This window comes from Salvelinus namaycush, unplaced genomic scaffold (assembly GCF_016432855.1).
Source record: "Salvelinus namaycush isolate Seneca unplaced genomic scaffold, SaNama_1.0 Scaffold1293, whole genome shotgun sequence".
Lineage (NCBI taxonomy): Eukaryota > Metazoa > Chordata > Actinopteri > Salmoniformes > Salmonidae > Salvelinus > Salvelinus namaycush.
Genome location: NW_024058001.1, coordinates 50001 through 73400, shown reverse-complemented (window position 1 = coordinate 73400; position 23400 = coordinate 50001). Strand labels below are relative to the sequence as shown.

At 48.3% G+C, this 23400-nt stretch overlaps 1 protein-coding gene across 1 annotated transcript in view; it reads right to left on the bottom strand.

Moving 5' to 3' along the window:
- Nucleotides 1-9283: 9283 nt before the first annotated feature.
- The window catches only part of LOC120036301 (cytoplasmic dynein 2 heavy chain 1-like), a gene marked incomplete at its 5' end in the record, with an annotated part of 52610 nt that continues 38493 nt past the window's right edge, over nucleotides 9284-23400 (bottom strand). Inside the window, 4 exons of the mRNA XM_038982773.1 lie at nucleotides 9284-9325; nucleotides 14255-14815; nucleotides 15571-15726; nucleotides 16740-16850. Coding sequence (XP_038838701.1) covers nucleotides 9284-9325; nucleotides 14255-14815; nucleotides 15571-15726; nucleotides 16740-16850 — 870 coding nt within the window. The remainder of the gene's footprint in view (nucleotides 9326-14254; nucleotides 14816-15570; nucleotides 15727-16739; nucleotides 16851-23400) is intronic.

Below are 23400 nucleotides of genomic sequence, written 5' to 3'. Positions count from 1 at the left end.
TCTCTCCCTCCCCCGTCCGTCTCTCTCCCTCCCCCCGTCCGTCTCTCTCCCTCCCTCCCTCCGTCTCTCTCCCTCCCTCCGTCCGTCTCTCTCCCTCCCTCCGTCCGTCTCTCTCCCTCCCTCCGTCTGTCTCTCTCCCTCCCTCCCTCAGTCTGTCTCTCTCCCTCCCTCCCTCCGTCTGTCTCTCTCCCTCCCTCCCTCCGTCTGTCTCTCTCCCTCCCTCCGTCTGTCTCTCTCCCTCCCTCCGTCTGTCTCTCTCCCTCCCTCCGTCTGTCTCTCTCCCTCCCTCCGTCTGTCTCTCTCCCTCCCTCCGTCTGTCTCTCTCCCTCCCTCCGTCTGTCTCTCTCCCTCCCTCCGTCTGTCTCTCTCCCTCCGTCCGTATGTCTGTCTGTCTCTCTCTCTCCCTCCGTCCGTATGTCTGTCTGTCTCTCTCTCTCCCTCCGTCCGTATGTCTGTCTGTCTCTCTCTCTCCCTCCGTCCGTATGTCTGTCTGTCTCTCTCCCTCCGTCCGTATGTCTGTCTGTCTCTCTCCCTCCCTCCGTCTGTCTGTCTCTCTCCCTCCCTCCGTCTGTCTGTCTCTCTCCCTCCCTACGTCTGTCTGTCTGTCTCCCTCCGTCTGTCTGTCTCTCTCCCTCCGTCCGTCTGTCTGTATCTCTCCCTCCGTCCGTCTGTCTGTCTCTCTCCCTCCGTCCGTCTGTCTGTCTCTCTCCCTCCGTCCGTCTGTCTGTCTCTCTCCCTCCGTCCGTCTGTCTGTCTCTCTCCCTCCGTCCGTCTGTCTCTCTCCCTCCGTCCGTCTGTCTCTCTCCCTCCGTCCGTCTGTCTCTCTCCCTCCGTCCGTCTGTCTCTCTCCCTCCGTCCGTCTGTCTCTCTCCCTCCGTCCGTCTGTCTCTCTCCCTCCGTCCGTCTGTCTCTCTCCCTCCGTCCGTCTGTCTCTCTCCCTCCGTCCGTCTGTCTCTCTCCCTCCCTCCGTCTGTCTCTCTCCCTCCCTCCGTCTGTCTCTCTCCCTCCCTCCGTCTGTCTCTCTCCCTCCCTCCGTCTGTCTCTCTCCCTCCCTCCGTCTGTCTCTCTCCCTCCCTCCGTCTGTCTCTCTCCCTCCCTCCGTCTGTCTCTCTCCCTCCCTCCGTCTGTCTCTCTCCCTCCCTCCGTCTGTCTCTCTCCCTCCCTCCGTCTGTCTCTCTCCCTCCCTCCGTCTGTCTCTCTCCCTCCCTCCGTCTGTCTCTCTCCCTCCCTCCGTCTGTCTCTCTCCCTCCCTCCGTCTGTCTCTCTCCCTCCCTCCGTCTGTCTCTCTCCCTCCCTCCGTCTGTCTCTCTCCCTCCCTCCGTCTGTCTCTCTCCCTCCGTCCGTATGTCTGTCTCTCTCCCTCCGTCCGTATGTCTGTCTCTCTCCCTCCGTCCGTATGTCTGTCTCTCTCCCCCCGTCCGTATGTCTGTCTCTCTCCCTCCGTCCGTCCGTCCGTCTGTCTCTCTCCCTCCGTCCGTCCGTCTGTCTCTCTCCCTCCGTCCGTCTGTCTCTCTCCCTCCCTACGTCTGTCTGTCTGTCTCCCTCCGTCTGTCTGTCTGTATCTCTCCCTCCGTCCGTCTGTCTGTATCTCTCCCTCCGTCCGTCTGTCTGTCTCTCTCCCTCCGTCCGTCTGTCTGTCTCTCTCCCTCCGTCCGTATGTCTGTCTCTCTCCCTCCGTCCGTCCGTCTGTCTCTCTCCCTCCGTCCGTCCGTCTCCGTCCGTCTGTCTGTCTGTCTCCCTCCGTCTGTCTGTCTCTCTCCCTCCGTCTGTCTGTCTGTATCTCTCCCTCCGTCCGTCTGTCTCTCTCCCTCCGTCCGTCTGTCTGTCTCTCTCCCTCCGTCCGTCTGTCTGTCTCTCTCCATCCGTCTGTCTGTCTGTCTGTATGTCTGTCTCTCTCCCTCCCTACGTCTGTCTGTCTGTCTGCCTCCGTCTCTCTCCCTCCGTCTGTCTGTCTCCCTCCGTTTGTCTGTCTCTCTCCCTCCGTCTGTCTGTCTGTCTGTCTCTCTCCCTCCGTCTGTCTGTATGTCTGTCTCTCTCCCTCCGTCTGTCTGTCTCTCTCCCTCCGTCTGTCTGTCTCTCTCCCTCCGTATGTCTGTCTCTCTCCCTCCGTATGTCTGTCTCTCTCCCTCCGTATGTCTGTCTCTCTCCCTCCGTATGTCTGTCTCTCTCCCTCCGTATGTCTGTCTCTCTCCCTCCGTATGTCTGTCTCTCTCCCTCCGTATGTCTGTCTGTCTGTCTCTCTCCGTCTGTCTCTCTCTCTCTCTCCCTCCGTCTGTCTCCCTCCCTACGTCTGTCTGTATGTCTGTCTCTCTCCCTCCGTCTGTCTGTATGTCTGTCTCTCTCTCCCTCCATCCCTCCGTCTCTCTCTCTCTCCCTCCCTCCGTCTCTCTCTCTCTCTCCCTCCGTCCGTCTGTCTGTCTCTCTCCCTCCGTCCACCTGTCTCTCTCCCTCCGTCGGTCTGTCTCTCTCCCTCCGTCCGTCTGTCTGTCTGTCTCTCTCCCTCCCTACGTCTGTCTGTCTGTCTGCCTCCGTCTCTCTCCCTCCGTCTGTCTGTCTCCCTCCGTTTGTCTGTCTCTCTCCCTCCGTCTGTCTGTCTGTCTGTCTGTCTCTCTCCCTCCGTATGTCTGTCTCTCTCCCTCCGTCTGTCTGTCTCTCTCCCTCCGTCTGTCTGTCTCTCTCCCTCCGTATGTCTGTCTCTCTCCCTCCGTATGTCTGTCTCTCTCCCTCCGTATGTCTGTCTCTCTCCCTCCGTATGTCTGTCTCTCTCCCTCCGTATGTCTGTCTCTCTCCCTCCGTATGTCTGTCTCTCTCCCTCCGTATGTCTGTCTCTCTCCCTCCGTATGTCTGTCTGTCTGTCTGTCTCTCTCCCTCCGTATGTCTGTCTGTCTGTCTCTCTCCCTCCGTCTGTCTGTCTGTCTGTCTCTCTCCCTCCGTATGTCTGTCTGTCTGTCTCTCTCCCTCCGTCTGTCTGTCTGTCTCTCTCCCTCCGTCTGTCTGTCTGTCTGTCTGTCTGTCTCTCTCCGTCTGTCTGTCTGTCTGTCTGTCTCTCTCCCTCCGTCTGTCTGTCTGTCTCTCCCTCCCTCCGTCTGTCTGACTCTCTCCCTCCCTCCGTCTGTCTGACTCTCTCCCTCCCTCCGTCTGTCTGACTCTCTCCCTCCCTCCGTCTGTCTGACTCTCTCCCTCCCTCCGTCTGTCTGACTCTCTCCCTCCCTCCGTCTGTCTGACTCTCTCCCTCCCTCCGTCTGTCTGACTCTCTCCCTCCCTCCGTCTGTCTGACTCTCTCCCTCCCTCCCTCCGTCTGTCTGACTCTCTCCCTCCCTCCCTCCGTCTGTCTGACTCTCTCCCTCCCTCCCTCCGTCTGTCTGACTCTCTCCCTCCCTCCGTCTGTCTGACTCTCTCCCTCCCTCCGTCTGTCTGACTCTCTCCCTCCCTCCGTCTGTCTGACTCTCTCCCTCCCTCCGTCTGTCTGACTCTCTCCCTCCCTCCGTCTGTCTGACTCTCTCCCTCCCTCCGTCTGTCTGACTCTCTCCCTCCCTCCGTCTGTCTGACTCTCTCCCTCCCTCCGTCTGTCTGACTCTCTCCCTCCGTCTGTCTGACTCTCTCCCTCCGTCTGTCTGACTCTCTCCCTCCGTCTGTCTGACTCTCTCCCTCCGTCTGTCTGACTCTCTCCCTCCGTCTGTCTGTCTCTCTCCCTCCGTCTGTCTGTCTCTCTCCCTCCGTCTGTCTGTCTCTCTCCCTCCGTCTGTCTGTCTCTCTCCCTCCGTCTGTCTGTCTCTCTCCCTCTGTCTCTGCATGAGTGGTTCTGTTCTCCAGAGGGATGGAGAGAGGGAGGGAGTGAGGCTCCTGGCTCAGACACATCCAGCAGCAGTACTGGGGGTGAGGCTGTGGATGAGTCTGTGGACAAGTCTTGGGGTGAGGCTGTGGACGAGGATGTGGATGAGGCTGGGGATGAGACTGTGGCATGTGTGAGATGATCAGTAATTAGAGTCTTATCATGTTCCAGTATGATAGACAAATTAACCTCTCTAATATTACACACACACACCCACAGAAAGAGAGAGAAACAGAGACAGATACAGAGAGAGACAGAGAGAAATAGAAAGAGCAGTGGAATGAAGAGTGACGTGAGAAGAAGAGAGGTAGCAGAGATAGGGAGGGGGAGAGATAGGGAGGGGAAGAGATAGGGAGGAGGAGAGATAGGGAGGGGAAGAGATAGGGAGGGGGAGAGATAGGGAGGGGGAGAGATAGGGAGGGGAAGAGATAGGGAGGGGGAGAGATAGGGAGGGGGAGAGATAGGGAGGGGGAGAGATAGGGAGGAGAAGAGATAGGGAGGAGAAGAGATAGGGAGGGGAAGAGATAGGGAGGGGGAGAGCAGTATTTAATTAATAAATCTGGATGGATCCCTGGTTCCTTCTCATGTCGATCCCTGGTTCCTTCTCATGTCGGTGTATTTAATTGGTGTGTTAATTATGTGTTCAGTCCCCGACGGGTATAAATACACGCAACCTAATTATAGCCATCACTAAAACATCTGTGTCATCTTGGCTTTCCATAGTGCTTTTAGTCCCGACGTGTGGGTATGTACAGTATGTGTGTACGTGGGAACACGTTCAGCTATGAGTATGTGTGTGTTTAACTGTATATTATCCAGCATGGGGGGGGGGGGGGGTGTAAATGAGGCAGCCCCTGGTCCTGAGTGTACTGGTCCTGAGTGTACTGATCCTGAGTGTGCTGGTCCTGAGTGTGCTGGTCCTGAGTGTGCTGGTCCTGAGTGTAGTGGTCCTGAGTGTGCTGGTCCTGAGTGTGCTGGTCCTGAGTGTACTGGTCCTGAGTGTACTGGTCCTGAGTGTGCTGGTCCTGAGTGTACTGGTCCTGAGTGTGGTGGTCCTGAGTGTGCTGGTCCTGAGTGTACTGGTCCTGAGTGTGCTGGTCCTGAGTGTGCTGGTCCTGAGTGTACTGGTCCTGAGTGTGCTGGTCCTGAGTGTACTGGTCCTGAGTGTACTGGTCCTGAGTGTACTGGTCCTGAGTGTGCTGGTCCTGAGTGTAGTGGTCCTGAGTGTGCTGGTCCTGAGTGTGCTGGTCCTGAGTGTGCTGGTCCTGAGTGTGCTGGTCCTGAGTGTGCTGGTCCTGAGTGTGCTGGTCCTGAGTGTGCTGATCCTGAGTGTGCTGATCCTGAGTGTGCTGATCCTGAGTGTGCTGGTCCTGAGTGTGCTGGTCCTGAGTGTGCTGGTCCTGAGTGTGCTGGTCCTGAGTGTGCTGGTCCTGAGTGTGCTGGTCCTGAGTGTGCTGGTCCTGAGTGTGCTGGTCCTGAGTGTGCTGGTCCTGAGTGTACTGGTCCTGAGTGTGCTGCTGTTAACATGCTGTAGCTGGTAAAGCTGCTCCAGAGTACAGGGGAGCAGTGAGAGGGCAGCATCTCTCTGTAGACTGGAGAGTAGAAGCACGCTAGTGTTCTTTATGAGCACAGAGAGAGTAGAAGCACGCTAGTTTTCTTTATGAGCACACAGAGAGTGCACGCTAGTGTTCTTTATGAGCACACAGAGAGTAGAAGCACGCTAGTGTTCTTTATGAGCACACAGAGAGTGCACGCTAGTGTTCTTTATGAGCACACAGAGAGTAGAAGCACGCTAGTGTTCTTTATGAGCACACAGAGAGTAGAAGCACACTAGTGTTCTTTATGAGCACACAGAGAGTAGAAGCACGCTAGTGTTCTTTATGAGCACACAGAGAGTAGAAGCACGCTAGTGTTCTTTATGAGCACACAGAGAGTAGAAGCACACTAGTGTTCTTTATGAGCACACAGAGAGTAGAAGCACGCTAGTGTTCTTTATGAGCACACTGAGAGTAGAAGCACGCTAGTGTTCTTTATGAGCACACAGAGAGTAGAAGCACACTAGTGTTCTTTATGAGCACACAGAGAGTAGAAGCACGCTAGTGTTCTTTATGAGCACACAGAGAGTAGAAGCACACTAGTGTTCTTTATGAGCACACAGAGAGTAGAAGCACACTAGTGTTCTTTATGAGCACACAGAGAGTAGAAGCACACTAGTGTTCTTTATGAGCACACAGAGAGTAGAAGCACGCTAGTGTTCTTTATGAGCACACAGAGAGTAGAAGCACGCTAGTGTTCTTTATGAGCACACTGAGAGTAGAAGCACGCTAGTGTTCTTTATGAGCACACAGAGAGTAGAAGCACGCTAGTGTTCTTTATGAGCACACTGAGAGTAGAAGCACGCTAGTGTTCTTTATGAGCACACAGAGAGTAGAGGCACGCTAGTGTTCTTTATGAGCACACAGACAACATTCCCAGGCTCTGCTGATGGCTGTGTGACTGCAGAGACGACAGAGACCTGTTTCTAAAGGGTCAGGTTATACACACACTGTAAGCACACATCAGTGGGGCTGCTCTAGTGGGCCACAACAGTCCCAGAGCATGATGAAACATGGCGGTGATCGCCTTAGCAATCTCACTGGAATAAAACACCTCCTCCATTCCTGTCACTATTGAAAGAGATCGTGACATTTCAACATAGGGCTACTTAATATTAGATCCCTCACTTCCAAGGCAGTTATAGTCAATGAACTAATCACTGATCATAATCTTGACGTGATTGTCCTGACTGAAATATAGCTTAAGCCTGATGAATGTACTGTGTTAAATTAGGTTTCTCCTCCTGGTTACACTAGTGACCATATCCCCCGCACATCCCGCAAAGGCGGAGGTGTTGCTAACATTTACGATACCAAATTTCAATTTACAAAAAAGAAAGTGACTGAGTTTTTTGTCTTTTGAGCTTCTAGTCATGAAATCTATGCAGCCTACTCAATCACTTTTTATAGCTACTGTTTACAGGCCTCCTGGGCCGTATACAACGTTCCTCACTGAGTTCCCAGAATTTCTATCGGACCTTGTAGTCATGGCAGATAATATTCAAATTTTTGGTGACTTTAATATTCACATGGAAAAGTCCACAGACCCACTCCAAAAGGCTTTCGGAGCCATCATCGACTCAGTGGGTTTTGTCCAACATGTCTCTGGACCTACTCACTGCCACAGTCATACTCTGGACCTAGTTGTGTCCCGCAGAATAAATATTGTGGATCTTAATGTTTTTCCTCATAATCATGGACTATCGGACCACCATTTTATTACGTTTGCAAACGCTACAAATAATCTGCTCAGACCCCAACCAAGGATCATCAAAAGCTGTGCTATAAATTCTCAGACAACCCAAACATTCCTAGATGCCCTTCCAGACTCCCTCCACCTATTTCCAAATACCTGAAGGTACCACGTTCATCTATACAAACAATAGTACGCAAGTATAAACACCATGGGACCACGAAGCCATCATACTGCTCAGGAAGGAGACGCGTTCTGTCTCCTAGAGATGAAACGGGTACAAAAGTATCTATATCCAAAGTAAAATGAGTCCTATATCGACATAACCTGAAAGGCCGCTCAGCAAGGAAGAAGCCACTGCTCCAAACTCGCCATAAAAAAGCCAGACGACTATTTGCAACTGCACATGGGGACAAAGATTGTACTTTTCAGAAAAATGTCCTCTGGTCTGATGAAACAAAAATAGAACTGTTTGGCCATAATGAGGCTTGCAAGCTGAAGAACACCATCCCAACAGTGAAGCACGGGGGTGGGCAGCATCATGCTGTGGTGGTGCTTATCTGCAGGAGGGACTGGTGCACTTCACAAAATAGATGGCATCATGAGGAAGAAACATTATGTGGATATATTGAAGCAACATCGCAAGATATCAGTCAGGAAGTTAAAGCTTGGTCGCAAATGAGTCTTCCAAATGAACAATGACCCCAAGCATACTTCCAAATTTGTAGGCAAAATGGTTTAAGGACAACAAAGTCAAGGTATTGGAGAGGCCATCACAAAGCCCCGACCTCAATCCTATAGAAAATTTGTGGGCAGAACTGAAAAAGCGTGTGCGAGCAAGGAGGCCTACAAACCTGACTCAGTTACACCAGCTCTGTCAGGAGGAATGGGACAAAATTCACCCAACTTATTGTGGGAAGCTTGTGGAAGGCTACCCGAAACGTTTGACCCATGTTAAACAATTTAAAGGCAATGCAACCAAATACTAATTGAGTGTATGTAAACTTCTGACCCACTGGGAATGTGATGAAAGAAATAAAAGCTGAAATAAATCATTCTCTCTACTATTATTCTGACATTTCACATTCTTAAAATAAAGTGGTGATCCTAACTGACCTAAGACAGGGAATTTTTACTAGGATTAAATGTCAGGAATTGTGAAAAACTGAGTTTAAATGTATTTGGCTAAAATGTATGTAAACTTCTGACTTCAATTGTAACTGAGGAACTTAATTTAACCTTGTGTAATACTCTAGATGCAGTTGCACCCCTAAAAACAAAAAACATTTGTCACAAGAAACTAGCTCCCTGGTATACAGAAAATACCCAAGCCCTGAAGCAAGCTTCCAGAAAATTGGAAAGGAGATGGCGCTACACCAAACTGGAAGTCTTCCGACTAGCTTGGAAAGACAGTACCGTGCAGTATCGAAGAGCCCTCACTGCTGCTCCATCATCTGATTTTTACAACTTCATTGAGGAGAATAAGAACAATCCTAAATGTATTTTTGATACTGTCGAAAAGTATAATTCCCCAAGAGAGGATGGCTTTCACTTTAGCTGTGATAAATCATGAACTTCTTTGACGAAAAGATCATGATCATTCGACAGCAAATTACGGACTCCTTTTTAAATCTGAGTATTTCCCCAAAGCTCAGTTGTCCTGAGACCGCACAACACTGCCAGGACCTAGGATCAAGGGAGACACTCAAGTGTTTTAGTACTATATCTCTTGACACATTGATAAAAGTAGTCATGTCCTCTAAACGTTCAAGCTGCATACTGGACCCTATTCCAACTAAACTACTGAAAGAGCTGCTTCCTGTGCGTGGCCCTCCTATGTTGAACATAATAAACGGCTCCCTATCCACCGGATGTGTACCAAACTGACTAAAAGTGGCAGTAATAAAGCCTCTCTTGAAAAAGCCAAACCTTGACCCAGAAAATATAAAAAACTATTGGCCTATATCAAATCTCCCATTCCTCTCAAAGATTTTAGAAAAAGCTGTTGCGCAGCAACTCACTGCCTTCCTGAAGAATAACAATGTATACGAAATGCTTCAGTCTGGTTTTAGACCCCATCATAGCACTGAGACTGCACTCGTGAAAGTGGTAAATTACCTTTTAATGGCGTCAGACCAAGGCTCTGCATCTGTCCTCGTGTTCCTAGGCCTTAGTGCTGCTTTTGATACCATCGATCACCACATTCTTTTGGAGGGATAGGAAACCCAAAATTGGTCTACACGGACAAGTTCTGGCCTGGTTTAGATCTTATCTGTCGGAAAGATATCAGTTTGTCTCTGTGAGTGGTTTGTCCTCTGACAAATCAACTGTAAATTTCGGTGTTCCTCAAGGTTCCGTTTTAGGACCACTATTGTTTTCACTATATATTTTACCTCTTGAGGATGTCATTCGAAAACATAATGTTAACTTTCACTGCTATGCGGACGATAGACAGCTGTACATTTCGATGAAACATGGTGGAGCCCCAAAATTGCCCTCGCTAGAAGCCTGTGTTTCAGACATAAGGAAGTCGATGGCTGCAAACTTTCTACTTTTAAACTCGGACAAAACAGAGATGCTTGTTCTAGGTCCCAAGAAACAAAGAGATCTTCTGTTGAATCTGACAATTAATCTTGATGGTTGTACAGTCGTCTCAAATCAAACTGTAAAGGACCTCGGCATTACTCTGGACCCTGATCTCTCTTTTGACGAACATATCAAGACTGTTTCAAGGACAGCTTTTTTCCATCTACGTAACATTGCAAAAATCATAAACTTTGTCCAAAAATTATGCTCAAAAATTAATCCATGCTTTTGTCACTTCTAGATTAGACTACTGCAATGCTCTACTTTTCGGCTACCCGGATAAAGCACTAAATAAACTTCAGTTAGTGCTAAACACGGCTGCTAGTATCTTGACTAGAACCTAAACATTTGATCATATTACTCCAGTGCTAGCCTCTCTACACTAGCTTCCTGTTGAGGCTAGGGCTGATTTCAAGGTTTTACTGTTAACCTATAAAGCATTACATGGGCTTGCTCCTACCTATCTTCCGATTTGGTCCTGCCGTACATACCTACACATACGCTATGGTCACAAGACGCAGGCCTTCTAATTGTCCCTAGAATTTCTAAGCAAACCGCTGGAGGCAGGGCTTTCTCCTATAGAGCTCCATTTTTATGGAATGGTCTGCCTACCCATGTGAGAGATGCAGACTCGGTCCCGACCTTTAAGTCTTTATTGAAGACTCATCTCCTCAGTAGATCCTATGATTGAGTGTAGTCTGGCCCAGGGGTGTGAAGGTGAACGGAAAGTCACTGGAGCGACGAACCACCCTTTCTGTCTCTGCCTGGCCGGTTCCCCTCTCTCCACTGGGATTCTCTGCTTCTAACTCTATTACGAGGGCTGAGTCACTGGCTTACTGGTGCTCTTCCATGCCGTCCCTAGGAGGGGTGCGTCACTTGAGGTGGTTGAATCTCTGACGTGATCTTCCTGTCCGGGTTTGTGGCCCCCTCGGGTTCGTGCCGTGGGGGAAATCTTCGTGGGCTATACACGGCCTTGTCTCAAGGTAGTAGGTTGGTAGTTGAAGATATCCCTCTAGTGGTGTGGGGGCTGTGCTTTTGCAAAGTGGGTGGGGTTATATCCTGCCTGGTTGGCCCTTATCTGGTGTCCTGTGTGAATTTAAGTATGCTCCCTCTAATTCCCTCTCTCTCTCTCTCTCTCTCTCTCTCTCTCTTTCTTTTCACTCTGAGGACCTGAGCCCTAGGACCATGCCTCAGGACTACCTGACCTGATGACACCTTGCTGTCCCCAGTCCACCTGGTCGTGCTGCTGCTCCAGTTTCAACTGTTCTGCCTGCGGCTATGGAACCCTGACCTGTTCACCAGACGTGCCACCTTGTCCCCCGGATCTGCTGTTTTAAACTCTCTTTCTCTACCACACCTGCTGTCTCTAACTCTGAATGATCGGCTATGAAAAGCCAACTGACATTTACTCCTGAGGTGCTGACCTGTTGCACCCTCTACAACCACGGTAATTATTATTATCTGACCCTGCTGGTCATCTATGAACGTTTGAACATCTTGGCCATGTACTGTTATAATCTCCATCCGGCAGAGCCAGAAGAGGACTGGCCACCCCTCAGAGCCTGGTTCCTCTCTAGGTTTCTTCCTACGTAGGTTCCTGCCTTTCTAGGGAGTTTTTCCTAGCCACCGTGCTTCTACATCTGCATTGCTTGCTGTTTGAGGTTTTAGGCTGGGTTTCTGTAGAGCACTTTGTGACATCGGCTAATGTAAAAAGGGCTTCATAAATACATTTGATTGATTGATTGATTGATTGAGCTGTAGAATGTCATTAATCGGAGGCACGGGGATGACTCCAGGGAACTGTAGTTTACATAGCGTTGAACGCTTTATTTCCTGGGGGATGTCGTTTTTAAAGTGCTGGGGTACCTGGGGGATGTAGTTTATAAAGTGACGGGGTTCATGGATGATGTAGTTTATAAAATGATGGGGGGTACCTGGGGGATGTAGTTTATAAACTGCTGGGGTTCCTAGAGGATGTAGTTTATAAAGTGTTGGGGTACCTGGAGGATGTAGTGTATAATGTCCTCGGGTATAAAGATCATCAAGGACAACAACCACCCAAGCCACTGCCTGTTCACCCCGCTATCATCCAGAAGGCGAGGTCAGTACAGGTGCATCAAAGCAGAGACCGAGAGACTGAAAAACAGCTTCTATCTCAAGGCCATCAGACTGTTAAACAGCCACCACTAACATTTAGTGGCCGCTGCCAACATACTGACTCAACTCCAGCCACTTTAATAATGGGAATTGATGGAAATTATGTAAAAATGTACCACTAGCCACTTAATATAATGTTTACATACCCTACATTACTCATCTCATATGTATATGTATATACTGTACTCTATATCATCTACTGCATCTTGCCATCTTTATGTAAAACATGTATCACTAGCCACTTTAAACTATGCCACTTTATGTTTACATACCCTACATTACTCATCTCATATGTATATACTGTACTGAAGGTCGACGACATCCAATCCTCGTTTGCTAAGTCAAACGACACCGCTGGTTCTGCTCACACTGCCCTACCCTGTGCTTTGACCTCTTTCTCCCCTCTCTCCCCAGATGAAATCTCGCGTCTTGTGACGGCCGGCCGCCCAACAACCTGCCCGCTTGACCCTATCCCCTCCTCTCTTCTCCAGACCATTTCCGGAGACCTTCTCCCTTACCTCACCTCGCTCATCAACTCATCCTTGACCGCTGGCTACGTCCCTTCCGTCTTCAAGAGAGCGAGAGTTGCACCCCTTCTGAAAAAACCTACACTCGATCCCTCCGATGTCAACAACTACAGACCAGTATCCCTTCTTTCTTTTCTCTCCAAAACTCTTGAACGTGCCGTCCTTGGCCAGCTCTCCTGCTATCTCTCTCAGAATGACCTTCTTGATCCAAATCAGTCAGGTTTCAAGACTAGTCATTCAACTGAGACTGCTCTTCTCTGTGTCACGGAGGCGCTCCGCACTGCTAAAGCTAACTCTCTCTCCTCTGCTCTCATCCTTCTAGACCTATCGGCTGCCTTTGATACTGTGAACCATCAGATCCTCCTCTCCACCCTCTCCGAGTTGGGCATCTCCGGCGCGGCCCACGCTTGGATTGCGTCCTACCTGACAGGTCGCTCCTACCAGGTGGCGTGGCGAGAATCTGTCTCCGCACCACGTGCTCTCACCACTGGTGTCCCCCAGGGCTCTGTTCTAGGCCCTCTCCTATTCTCGCTATACACCAAGTCACTTGGCTCTGTCATATCCTCACATGGTCTCTCCTATCATTGCTATGCAGACGACACACAATTAAACTTCTCCTTTCCCCCTTCTGATAACCAGGTGGCGAATCGCATCTCTGCATGTCTGGCAGACATATCAGTGTGGATGACGGATCACCACCTCAAGCTGAACCTCGGCAAGACGGAGCTGCTCTTCCTCCCGGGGAAGGACTGCCCGTTCCATGATCTCGCCATCACGGTTGACAACTCCATTGTGTCCTCCTCCCAGAGCGCTAAGAACCTTGGCGTGATCCTGGACAACACCCTGTCGTTCTCAACTAACATCAATGCGGTGGCCCGTTCCTGTAGGTTCATGCTCTACAACATTCGCAGAGTACGACCCTGCCTCACACAGGAAGCGGCGCAGGTCCTAATTCAGGCACTTGTCATCTCCCGTCTGGATTACTGCAACTCGCTGTTGGCTGGGCTCCCTGCCTGTGCCATTAAACCCCTACAACTCATCCAGAACGCCGCAGCCCGTCTGGTGTTCAACCTTCCCAAGTTCTCTCACGTCACCCCGCTCCTCCGCTCTCTCCACTGGCTTCCAGTTGAAGCTCGCATCCGCTACAAGACCATGGTGCTTGCCTACGGAGCTGTGAGGGGAACGGCACCTCCGTACCTTCAGGCTCTGATCAGGCCCTACACCCAAACAAGGGCACTGCGTTCATCCACCTCTGGCCTGCTCGCCTCCCTACCTCTGAGGAAGTACAGTTCCCGCTCAGCCCAGTCAAAACTGTTCGCTGCTCTGGCACCCCAATGGTGGAACAAACTCCCTCACGACGCCAGGTCAGCGGAGTCAATCACCACCTTCCGGAGACACCTGAAACCCCACCTCTTTAAGGAATACCTAGGATAGGATAAAGTAATCCTTCTAACCCCCCCCCCTTAAAAGATTTAGATGCACTATTGTAAAGTGGTTGTCCCACTGGATATCATAAGGTGAATGCACCAATTTGTAAGTCGCTCTGGATAAGAGCGTCTGCTAAATGACTTAAATGTAAATGTAAATGTACTCTATACCATCTACTGCATCTTGCCTATGCCGTTCTGTACCATCACTCATTCATATATCTTTATGTACATATTCTTTATCCCTTTACACTTGTGTGTATAAGGTAGTAGTTGTGGAATTGTTAGGTTAGATTACTTGTTGGTTATTACTGCATTGTCGGAACTAGAAGCACAAGCATTTCGCTACACTCGCATTAACATCTGCTAACCATGTGTATGTGACAAATAAAATTTGATTTGATTTGGAGGATGTAGTTTATAAGGTGCTGGGGTACCTGGAGGATGTAGTTTCTAAGGTTATGGGGTTCCTGTGGGATGTAGTTTATAAAGTGCTGGGGTTCATGGAGGATGTAGTTTATAAGAGGCTGGGGTACCTGGGGGATGTAGTTTATAAAGTGCTGGTACACCTGGAGGATGTAGTTTATAAAGTACTGGGGTACCTGGAGGATGAGGTTTATAAAGTGCTGGGGTTCATGGAGGATGTAGTTTATAAGAGGCTGGGGTACCTGGGGGATGTAGTTTATAAAGTGCTGGTACACCTGGAGGATGTAGTTTATAAAGTACTGGGGTACCTGGAGGATGAGGTTTATAAAGTGCTGGGGTACCTGTGGGATGTAATTCATAAAGTACTGGGGTACCTGGGGGATGTAGTTTATAAAGTGCTGGTACACCTGGAGGATATAGTTTATAAAGTACTGGGGTACCTGGAGGATGAGGTTTAAAAAGTGCTGGGGTACCTGTGGGATGTAATTCATAAAGTGCTGGGGTAACTGGGGGATGTAGTTTAAAAAGTGCTGGGGTACCTGGAGGATGTAGTTTATAAAGTGCTGGGGTACCTGTGGGATGTAATTCATAAAGTGCTGGGATAACTGGGGGATGTAGTTTATAAAGTGATGGGGTACCTGGAGGATGTAGTTTATAAAGTGCTGGGGTACCTGAAGGATGAGGTTTATAAGCTGCTGGGGTATTCGTGTAGCAGACACTCTAGTCCAGAGTGATTTACAGGATTTAAGTGCCTTGTTCAAGGGCACATCGACATATTTTTCACAGTCAGCTCGAGGATTCGAACCAGCGTCCTTTCGGTTACTGGCCCAAAGCTCTTAACCGCTGGGCTACCACAACTAATTTATAACCACTAGTGTAGTTGATGAAGTGATAGGGTACCTGGGGGATGCAGTATATAAGAAGCTGGGGGTACCTGGGGGATGTAGTTTGTAAAGGGTACCTGGGGGATGTATGTTATAAGAAGCTGGGGGTACCCGGGGGATGTATGTTATAAGAAGCTGGGGGTACCCGGGGGATGTAGTTTATAAGAAGCTGGGGGTACCTGGGGGATGTAGTTTATAAGAAGCTGGGGGGTACCTGGGGGATGTAGTTTATAAGAAGCTGGGGGTACCTGGGGGATGTAGTTTATAAGAAGCTGGGGGTACCTGGGGGATGTAGTTTGTAAAGGGTACCTGGGGGATGTATGCTATAAGAAGCTGGGGGTACCCGGGGGATGTAGTTTATAAGAAGCTAGGGTACCTGGGGGATGTAGTTTGTAAGAAGCTGGGGTTACCCGGGGGATGTAGTTTATAAGAAGCTAGGGTACCTGGGGGATGTAGTTACGTCTCTCCTGGCAGACAGCGTGGAACCACGCGAGGCAGAAGAGGGACTGGGCTCTGGACAGCAGACCACCTTTACTGATCTGCTCTGGGCTCCACGTCTCATAAGTCCTCAACAAGTTCTTCTTTAGACCAGGAGGAGCCTGAGGGAGAGAGAAAGAGAACAAGGGCAATCCTGAGGGCATGAATGTTGCTGGGAGGGTGGACAGGGATGGCAGTAGGGGCTGGGATCCAGGCTTTACCATGTGCTGCTGGGAGGGTGGACAGGGATGCCAGTAGGGGCTGGGATCCAGGCCTTACCATGTGGTGCTGGGAGGGTGGACAGGGATGCCAGTAGGGGCTGGGATCCAGGCCTTACCATGTGGTGCTGGGAGGGTGGACAGGGATGGCAGTAGGGGCTGGGATCCAGGCTTTACCATGTGGTGCTGGGAGGGTGGACAGGGATGGCAGTAGGGGCTGGGATCCAGGCTTTACCATGTGGTGCTGGGAGGGTGGACAGGGATGGCAGTAGGGGCTGGGATCCAGGCCTTACCATGTGGTGCTGGGAGGGTGGACAGGGATGGCAGTAGGGGCTGGGATCCAGGCTTTACCATGTGGTGCTGGGAGGGTGGACAGGGATGGCAGTAGGGGCTGGGATCCAGGCTTTACCATGTGGTGCTGGGAGGGTGGACAGGGATGGCAGTAGGGGCTGGGATCCAGGCTTTACCATGTGGTGCTGGGAGGGTGGACAGGGATGGCAGTAGGGGCTGGGATCCAGGCTTTAACTGTTAAAATCTCATCTGAGGGAAGGAGAGATCAAGTGTGCTCCACTTCTCAACAGGGCCTGTGTGTCCCTGTGAGTGTGTGTCCCTTAACGCCGGGCTGTCAAACAGCACAGCTGGTCATTTGAGAACGTAAGCCCTATAGCCTGGCCTAGCTTGACTAACAGACCTCTCTTGGCTCTGCATACACTCAGCCCAATAACACGCCTCAGTAACACGTCTCAGTAACACGTCTCAGACAGATAACACTCCTGGGGCTACAAGTTTTACACCACACACACACACACACCCTGGGCTACATGTCTTACTCAAACACGGCTCGCAACATACCGTATTACCATGGACAGGGTCTGTGTGTCTGTGCGTGTGTTTCTGTACATATATAGTGTTTGTACCTCGTAGGTGATCTTGAGGCTGGACTGCAGCAGGATGAGGGGGAACTTGGGATGGACCTCAGCAGTAAGCCAGAGACGGAAGCCTGCCTTAGGTTGCAGAACATTCAGCTCCTACAGGAGAGATAAGAGACAACCACAACCTGTACAACACAATCACAATCTGCAATATCTGGAATCCAGTGGCGTGCAACATCACTCTAATAATGTGGTTAAGAACATCCCAAACATTTGAGGATTCACACTAGAGGTCGACCAATTATTATTTTTCAACGCTGATACCGATACCGATTATTGGAGGACCAACACAAGCCGATACCGATTAATTGGCCGATTTTTTTATTTTATTTGTAATAATGACAAATACAACAATACTGAATGAACACTTGTTTTAATTTAATATAATACATCAATAAAATCTATTTAGCCTCAAATAAATAATGAAACATGTTCAATTTGGTTTAAATAATGCAAAAACAAAGTGTTGGAGAAGAAAGTAAAAGTACAATATGTGCCATGTAAAAAAGCTAACGTTTAAGTTCCTTGCTCAGAACATGAGAACATATGAAAGCTGGTGGTTCCTTTTAACATGTGTCTTCAATATTCTCAGGTAAGAAGTATTAGGTTGTAGTTATTATAGGAATTATAGGACTATTTCTCTCTATACCATTTGTATTTCATATACCTTTGACTATTGGATGTTCTTATAGGCACTTTAGTATTGCCAGTGTAACAGTATAGCTTCCATCCCTCTCCTCGCCCCGAACCAGGAACACATCGACAACAGCCACCCTCGAAGCATCGTTACCCATCGCTCCACAAAAGCAGCAGAGCAAGGGGAACAACTACTCCAAGTCTCAGAGTGAGTGACGTCACCGATTGAAACGCTATTGGCGGCGCACCCCGCAAACTAGCTAGCCATTTCACATCGGTCACACCAGCCTAATCTCGGGAGTTGATAGGCTTAAAGTTATAAACAGCTCAATGCTTGAAGCACAGCTAAGAGCTGCTGTCAAACGCACAAAAGTGCTGTTTGAATGAATGCTTACGAGCCTGCTGCTGCCTACCATCGCTCAGTCAGACTGCTCTATCAAATATCGAATCATAGATTTAATTATAACATAATAACACACAGAAATACAAGCCTTTGGTCATTAAAATGGTCGAATCCGGAAACTATTATTTCGAAAACAAAACGTTTATTCTTTCAGTGAAATACGGAACCGTTGCCTGCCATTGCCTGCTAACCTGGATTTATTTTAGCTAAATATGCAGGTTTAAAAATATATACTTCTGTGTATTGATTTTAAGAAAGGCATTGATGTTTATGGTTAGGTACAGTCGTGCAACGACTGTGCTTCTTTCGCAAATGCGCTTTTGTTAAATCGTCCCCCGTTTGGCGAAGTTGGCTGTCTTTGTTAGGAAGAAATAGTCTTCACACAGTTCGCAACGAGCCAGGTGGCCCAAACTGCTGCATATATCCTGACTCTGTTGCAAGAGAAGTGACAGAATTTCCCTAGTTAAAAGAAATTCATGTTAGCAGGCAATATTAACTAAATATGCAGGTTTAAAAATATATACTTGTGTATTGATTTTAAGAAAGGCATTGATTTTTATGGTTAGGTACACGTTGGAGCAACGACAGTCCTTTTTCACAAATGCGCACCGCATCAATTATATGCAACGCAGGACACGCTAGATAAACTAGTAATATCATCAACAATGTGTAGTTAACTAGTGATTATGATTGATTGATTGTTTTTTTATAAGATACGTTTAATGCTAGCTAGCAACTTACCGTGGCTTCTTACTGCATTCGCGTAACAGGCAGGCTCCTCGTGGAGTGCAATGTCATCAGGTGGTTAGAGCGTTGGACTAGTTAACTGTAAAGGTTGCAAGATTGAATCCCCGAGCTGACAAGATAAAAATCTGTCGTTCTGCCCCTGAACAAGGCAGTTAACCCGCCGTCATTGAAAATAAGAATGTGTTCTTAACTGACTTGCCTAGTTAAATAAAGGTGAAAAAAAATTACAATTAAAATAAAAAAATTATCGGCCAAATCGGTGTCCAAAAATATCGATTTCCGATTGTTATGAAAACTTGAAAATCGGCCCTAATTAATCGGCCATTCCGATTAATCAGTCGACCTCTAATTCACACGCCCCACAACACTTGCTAACATATTCACCAGCTCTCTCTTCCACACACTGTGTATCCGTGGGTCTGAGACAATTCAGATTCGCTCTATTAAACCCAACAGAAGCCAATTTCTCTCTCTCTCTCTCTCTCTGACGCCCGAGGCCTTGTGCCATCTGATTGGGTGCTTATTCACAGGTTAAGATGTGTTGCAGCAGAATTCAGCATGACAACACACACATGCAGCCCAGGTTTCCCTCTTAATCAATCTGTTTCTACAACCGTGGAGTCCAATTCAGTCTAATGGAGAAACAGAACTGGAGACTGAATCAAATCAGACAGGAGTCGACACCCCTCTGAGACAGCGGTTTATTAGTGTGCGTGTTGTGATAGAGAGATTGCTGTGCCAAATTATGTGGATTTCTGTGCTCAAGACCAACTGTCCAAAACCAACTGTTAAGATATATTTTTCACTTCATGTTATAATGTTAAGCAAGAAACATCTTGATTTCCCAGATGCCAAGAGGGAGGGGAGAATAGGATCATTCATATAAACACACACACCATACTGTATATATACACACACACACACACACACACACCATACTGTATATATACACACACACACCATACTGTATATATACACACACACACACACACACACACACACACACACACACACACACACACACACACACACACACTGTATAAACACACACACCATACTGTCCACACACACACCATACTGTATACACACACACACACACACACACACACCATACTGTACACACACACACACCATACTGTACACACACACACACACCATACTGTGTATACACACACACACACACACACACACACACCATACTGTACACACACACCATACTGTACACACACACACACCATACTGTACACACACACACACCATACTGTACACACACACACACACCATACTGTACACACACACACACACACACCATACTGTACACACATACACACCATACTGTACACACATACACACCATACTGTACACACATACACACCATACTGTACACACACACCATACTGTACACACATACACACCATACTGTACACACATACACACCATACTGTACACACACACCATACTGTACACACACACCATACTGTACACACACACACACACCATACTGTACACACACACACCATACTGTACACACACACACACACACACACACACACACACACACCATACTGTATAAACACACACACCACAGGGGGTACACACACACACCATACTGTATATACACACACACACACACACTGTATAAACACACACACCATACTGTACACACCCACACACACCGTACTGTATACACACACCATACTGTATATATACACACACACACACACACACCATACTGTACACACACACCATACTGTATATATACACACACACACACCATACTGTATACACATACACACACACCATACTGTATATACACACACACACACACACACACACGCCATACTGTACACACACACACACAACATACTGTATACACACACACACACACACCATACTGTATACACACACCATATTGTATACACACACACACCATACTGTATACACATACACACCGTACTGTATACACACACACACCATATTGTACACACACACCATACTGTATACACACACACACACACACACACCATACTGTACACACACACACACCATACTGTACACACACACACAACATACTGTATACACACACACACACACCATACTGTATACACAAACACACACCATATTGTAAACACACACCATACTGTATACACACACACCATACTGTATACACACACACACACACACCATACTGTATACACACACACACACCATACTGTATACACACACACACACCGTATACAGTATACTGTATACAGTGAGGGAAAAAAGTATTTGATCCCCTGCTGATTTTGTACGTTTGCCCACTGACAAAGAAATGATCAGTCTATAATTTTAATGGAAGGTTTATTTGAACAGTGAGAGACAGAATATCAACAAAAAAATCCAGAAAAACACATGTCAAAAATGTTATAAATTGATATGCATTTTAATGAGGGAAATAAGTATTTGACCCCTCTGCAAAACATGACTTAGTACTTGGTGGCAAAACCCTTGTTGGCAATCACAGAGGTCAGATGTTTCTTGTAGTTGGCCACCAGGTTTGCACACATCTCAGGAGGGATTTTGTCCCACTCCTCTTTGCAGATCTTCTCCAAGTCATTAAGGTTTCGAGGCTGACGTTTGGCAACTCGAACCTTCAGCTCCCTCCACAGATTTTCTATGGGATTCAGGTCTGGAGACTGGCTAGGCCACTCCAGGACCTTAATGTGCTTCTTCTTGAGCCACTCCTTTGTTGCCTTGGCCGTGTGTTTTGGGTCATTGTCATGCTGGAATACCCATCCACGACCCATTTTCAATGCCCTGGCTGAGGGAAGGAGGTTCTCACCCAAGATTTGACGGTACATGGCCCCGTCCATCGTCCCTTTGATGCGGTGAAGTTGTCCTGTCCCCTTAGCAGAAAAACACACCCAAAGCATAATGTTTCCACCTCCATGTTTGACGGTGGGGATGGTGTTCTTGGGGTCATAGGCAGCATTCCTCCTCCTCCAAACACGGCGAGTTGAGTTGATGCCAAAGAGCTCCATTTTGGTCTCATCTGACCACAACACTTTCACCCAGTTGTCCTCTGAATCATTCAGATGTTCATTGGCAAACTTCAGACGGGCATGTATATGTGCTTTCTTGAGCAGGGGGACCTTGCGGGCGCTGCAGGATTTTAGTCCTTCACGGCGTAGTGTGTTACCAATTGTTTTCTTGGTGACTATGGTCCCAGCTGCCTTGAGATCATTGACAAGATCCTCCCGTGTAGTTCTGGGCTGATTCCTCACCGTTCTCATGATCATTGCAACTCCACGAGGTGAGATCTTGCATGGAGCCCCAGGCAGAGGGAGATTGACAGTTCTTTTATGTTTCTTCCATTTGCGAATAATCGCACCAACTGTTGTCACACTCTCACCAAGCTGCTTGGCGATGGTCTTGTAGCCCATTCCAGCCTTGTGTAGGTCTACAATCTTGTCCCTGACATCCTTGGAGAGCTCTTTGGTCTTGGCCATGGTGGGGAGTTTGGAATCTGATTGATGGCTTCTGTGGACAGGTGTCTTTTATACAGGTAATAAACTGAGATTAGGAGCACTCCCTTTAAGAGTGTGCTCCTAATCTCAGCTCGTTACCTGTATATAAAAGACACCTGGGAGCCAGAAATCTTTCTGATTGAGAGGGGGTCAAATACTTATTTATAACATTTTTGACATGCGTTTTTTTCTGGATTTTTTTGTTGTTATTCTGTTCAAATAAACCTTCCATTAAAATGATAGACTGATCATTTCTTTGTCAGTGGGCAAATGTAGAAAAATCAGCAGGGGATCAAATACTTTTTTCCCTCACTGTACACACATTCAGTTCTCTCTCAGTTCCCCCGCCTCTGAGCTGCAAATCTGCTATGTGTGTTTGATGTAGATTTGAAACATTTCTATGTAGAGAGAAACTGTTCAGAGCCCCAGTGTACAGAGCCTCTAATGAGGCTCGTGTGGCTCAGACAGGGACAGGGAGGTAAGAGAGGGGCACTGGAATATTCAGCACACAGCCACTGAAACACACACACAAGCACAGACACACAAGCACAGACACACAAGCACCCCCCCCCCCCCCCCCCGGAGACATCAGGGGCTCTGAACACTGTGGATCTTGAGAAAAGAGACATATGAATGAATATGGTAACTGAGCTTACAGATCAAAAGAAAGCATGGACCATGTGACCAGGGTTAGACTGGGGTTAGATTGGATCGACTGGGGTTAAACTGGAGGATCTACTGTGACCAGGGTTCGACTGGGGTTAGACTGGAGGATCTACTGTGACCAGGGTTAGACTGGGGTTAGACTGGAAGATCTACTGTGACCAGGGTTAGACTGGGGTTAGATTGGAGGATCTACTGTGACCAGGGTTAGACTGGGGTTAGACTGGAGGATCTACTGTGGCCAGGATTAGACTGAAGGATCTACTGTGACCAGGGTTAGACTGGGGTTAGACTGAAGGAACTACTGTGAACAGGGTTAGACTGGGGTTAGATTGGAGGATCTACTGTGACCAGGGTTAGATTGGAGGATATACTGTGACCAGGGTTAGACTGGGGTTAGATTGGAGGATCTACTGTGACCAGGGTTAGACTGCGGTTAGATTGGAGGATCTACTGTGACCAGGGTTAGACTGGGGTTAGATTGGAGGATCTACTGTGACCAGGGTTAGACTGGGGTTAAACTGGAGGAACTACTGTGACCAGGGTTAGACTGGGGTTAGACTGGAGGATCTACTGTGACCAGGGTTAGACTGGGGTTAGATTGGAGGATCTACTGTGACCAGGGTTAGATTGGAGGATCTACTGTGACCAGGGTTAGACTGGGGTTAGATTGGAGGATCTACTGTGA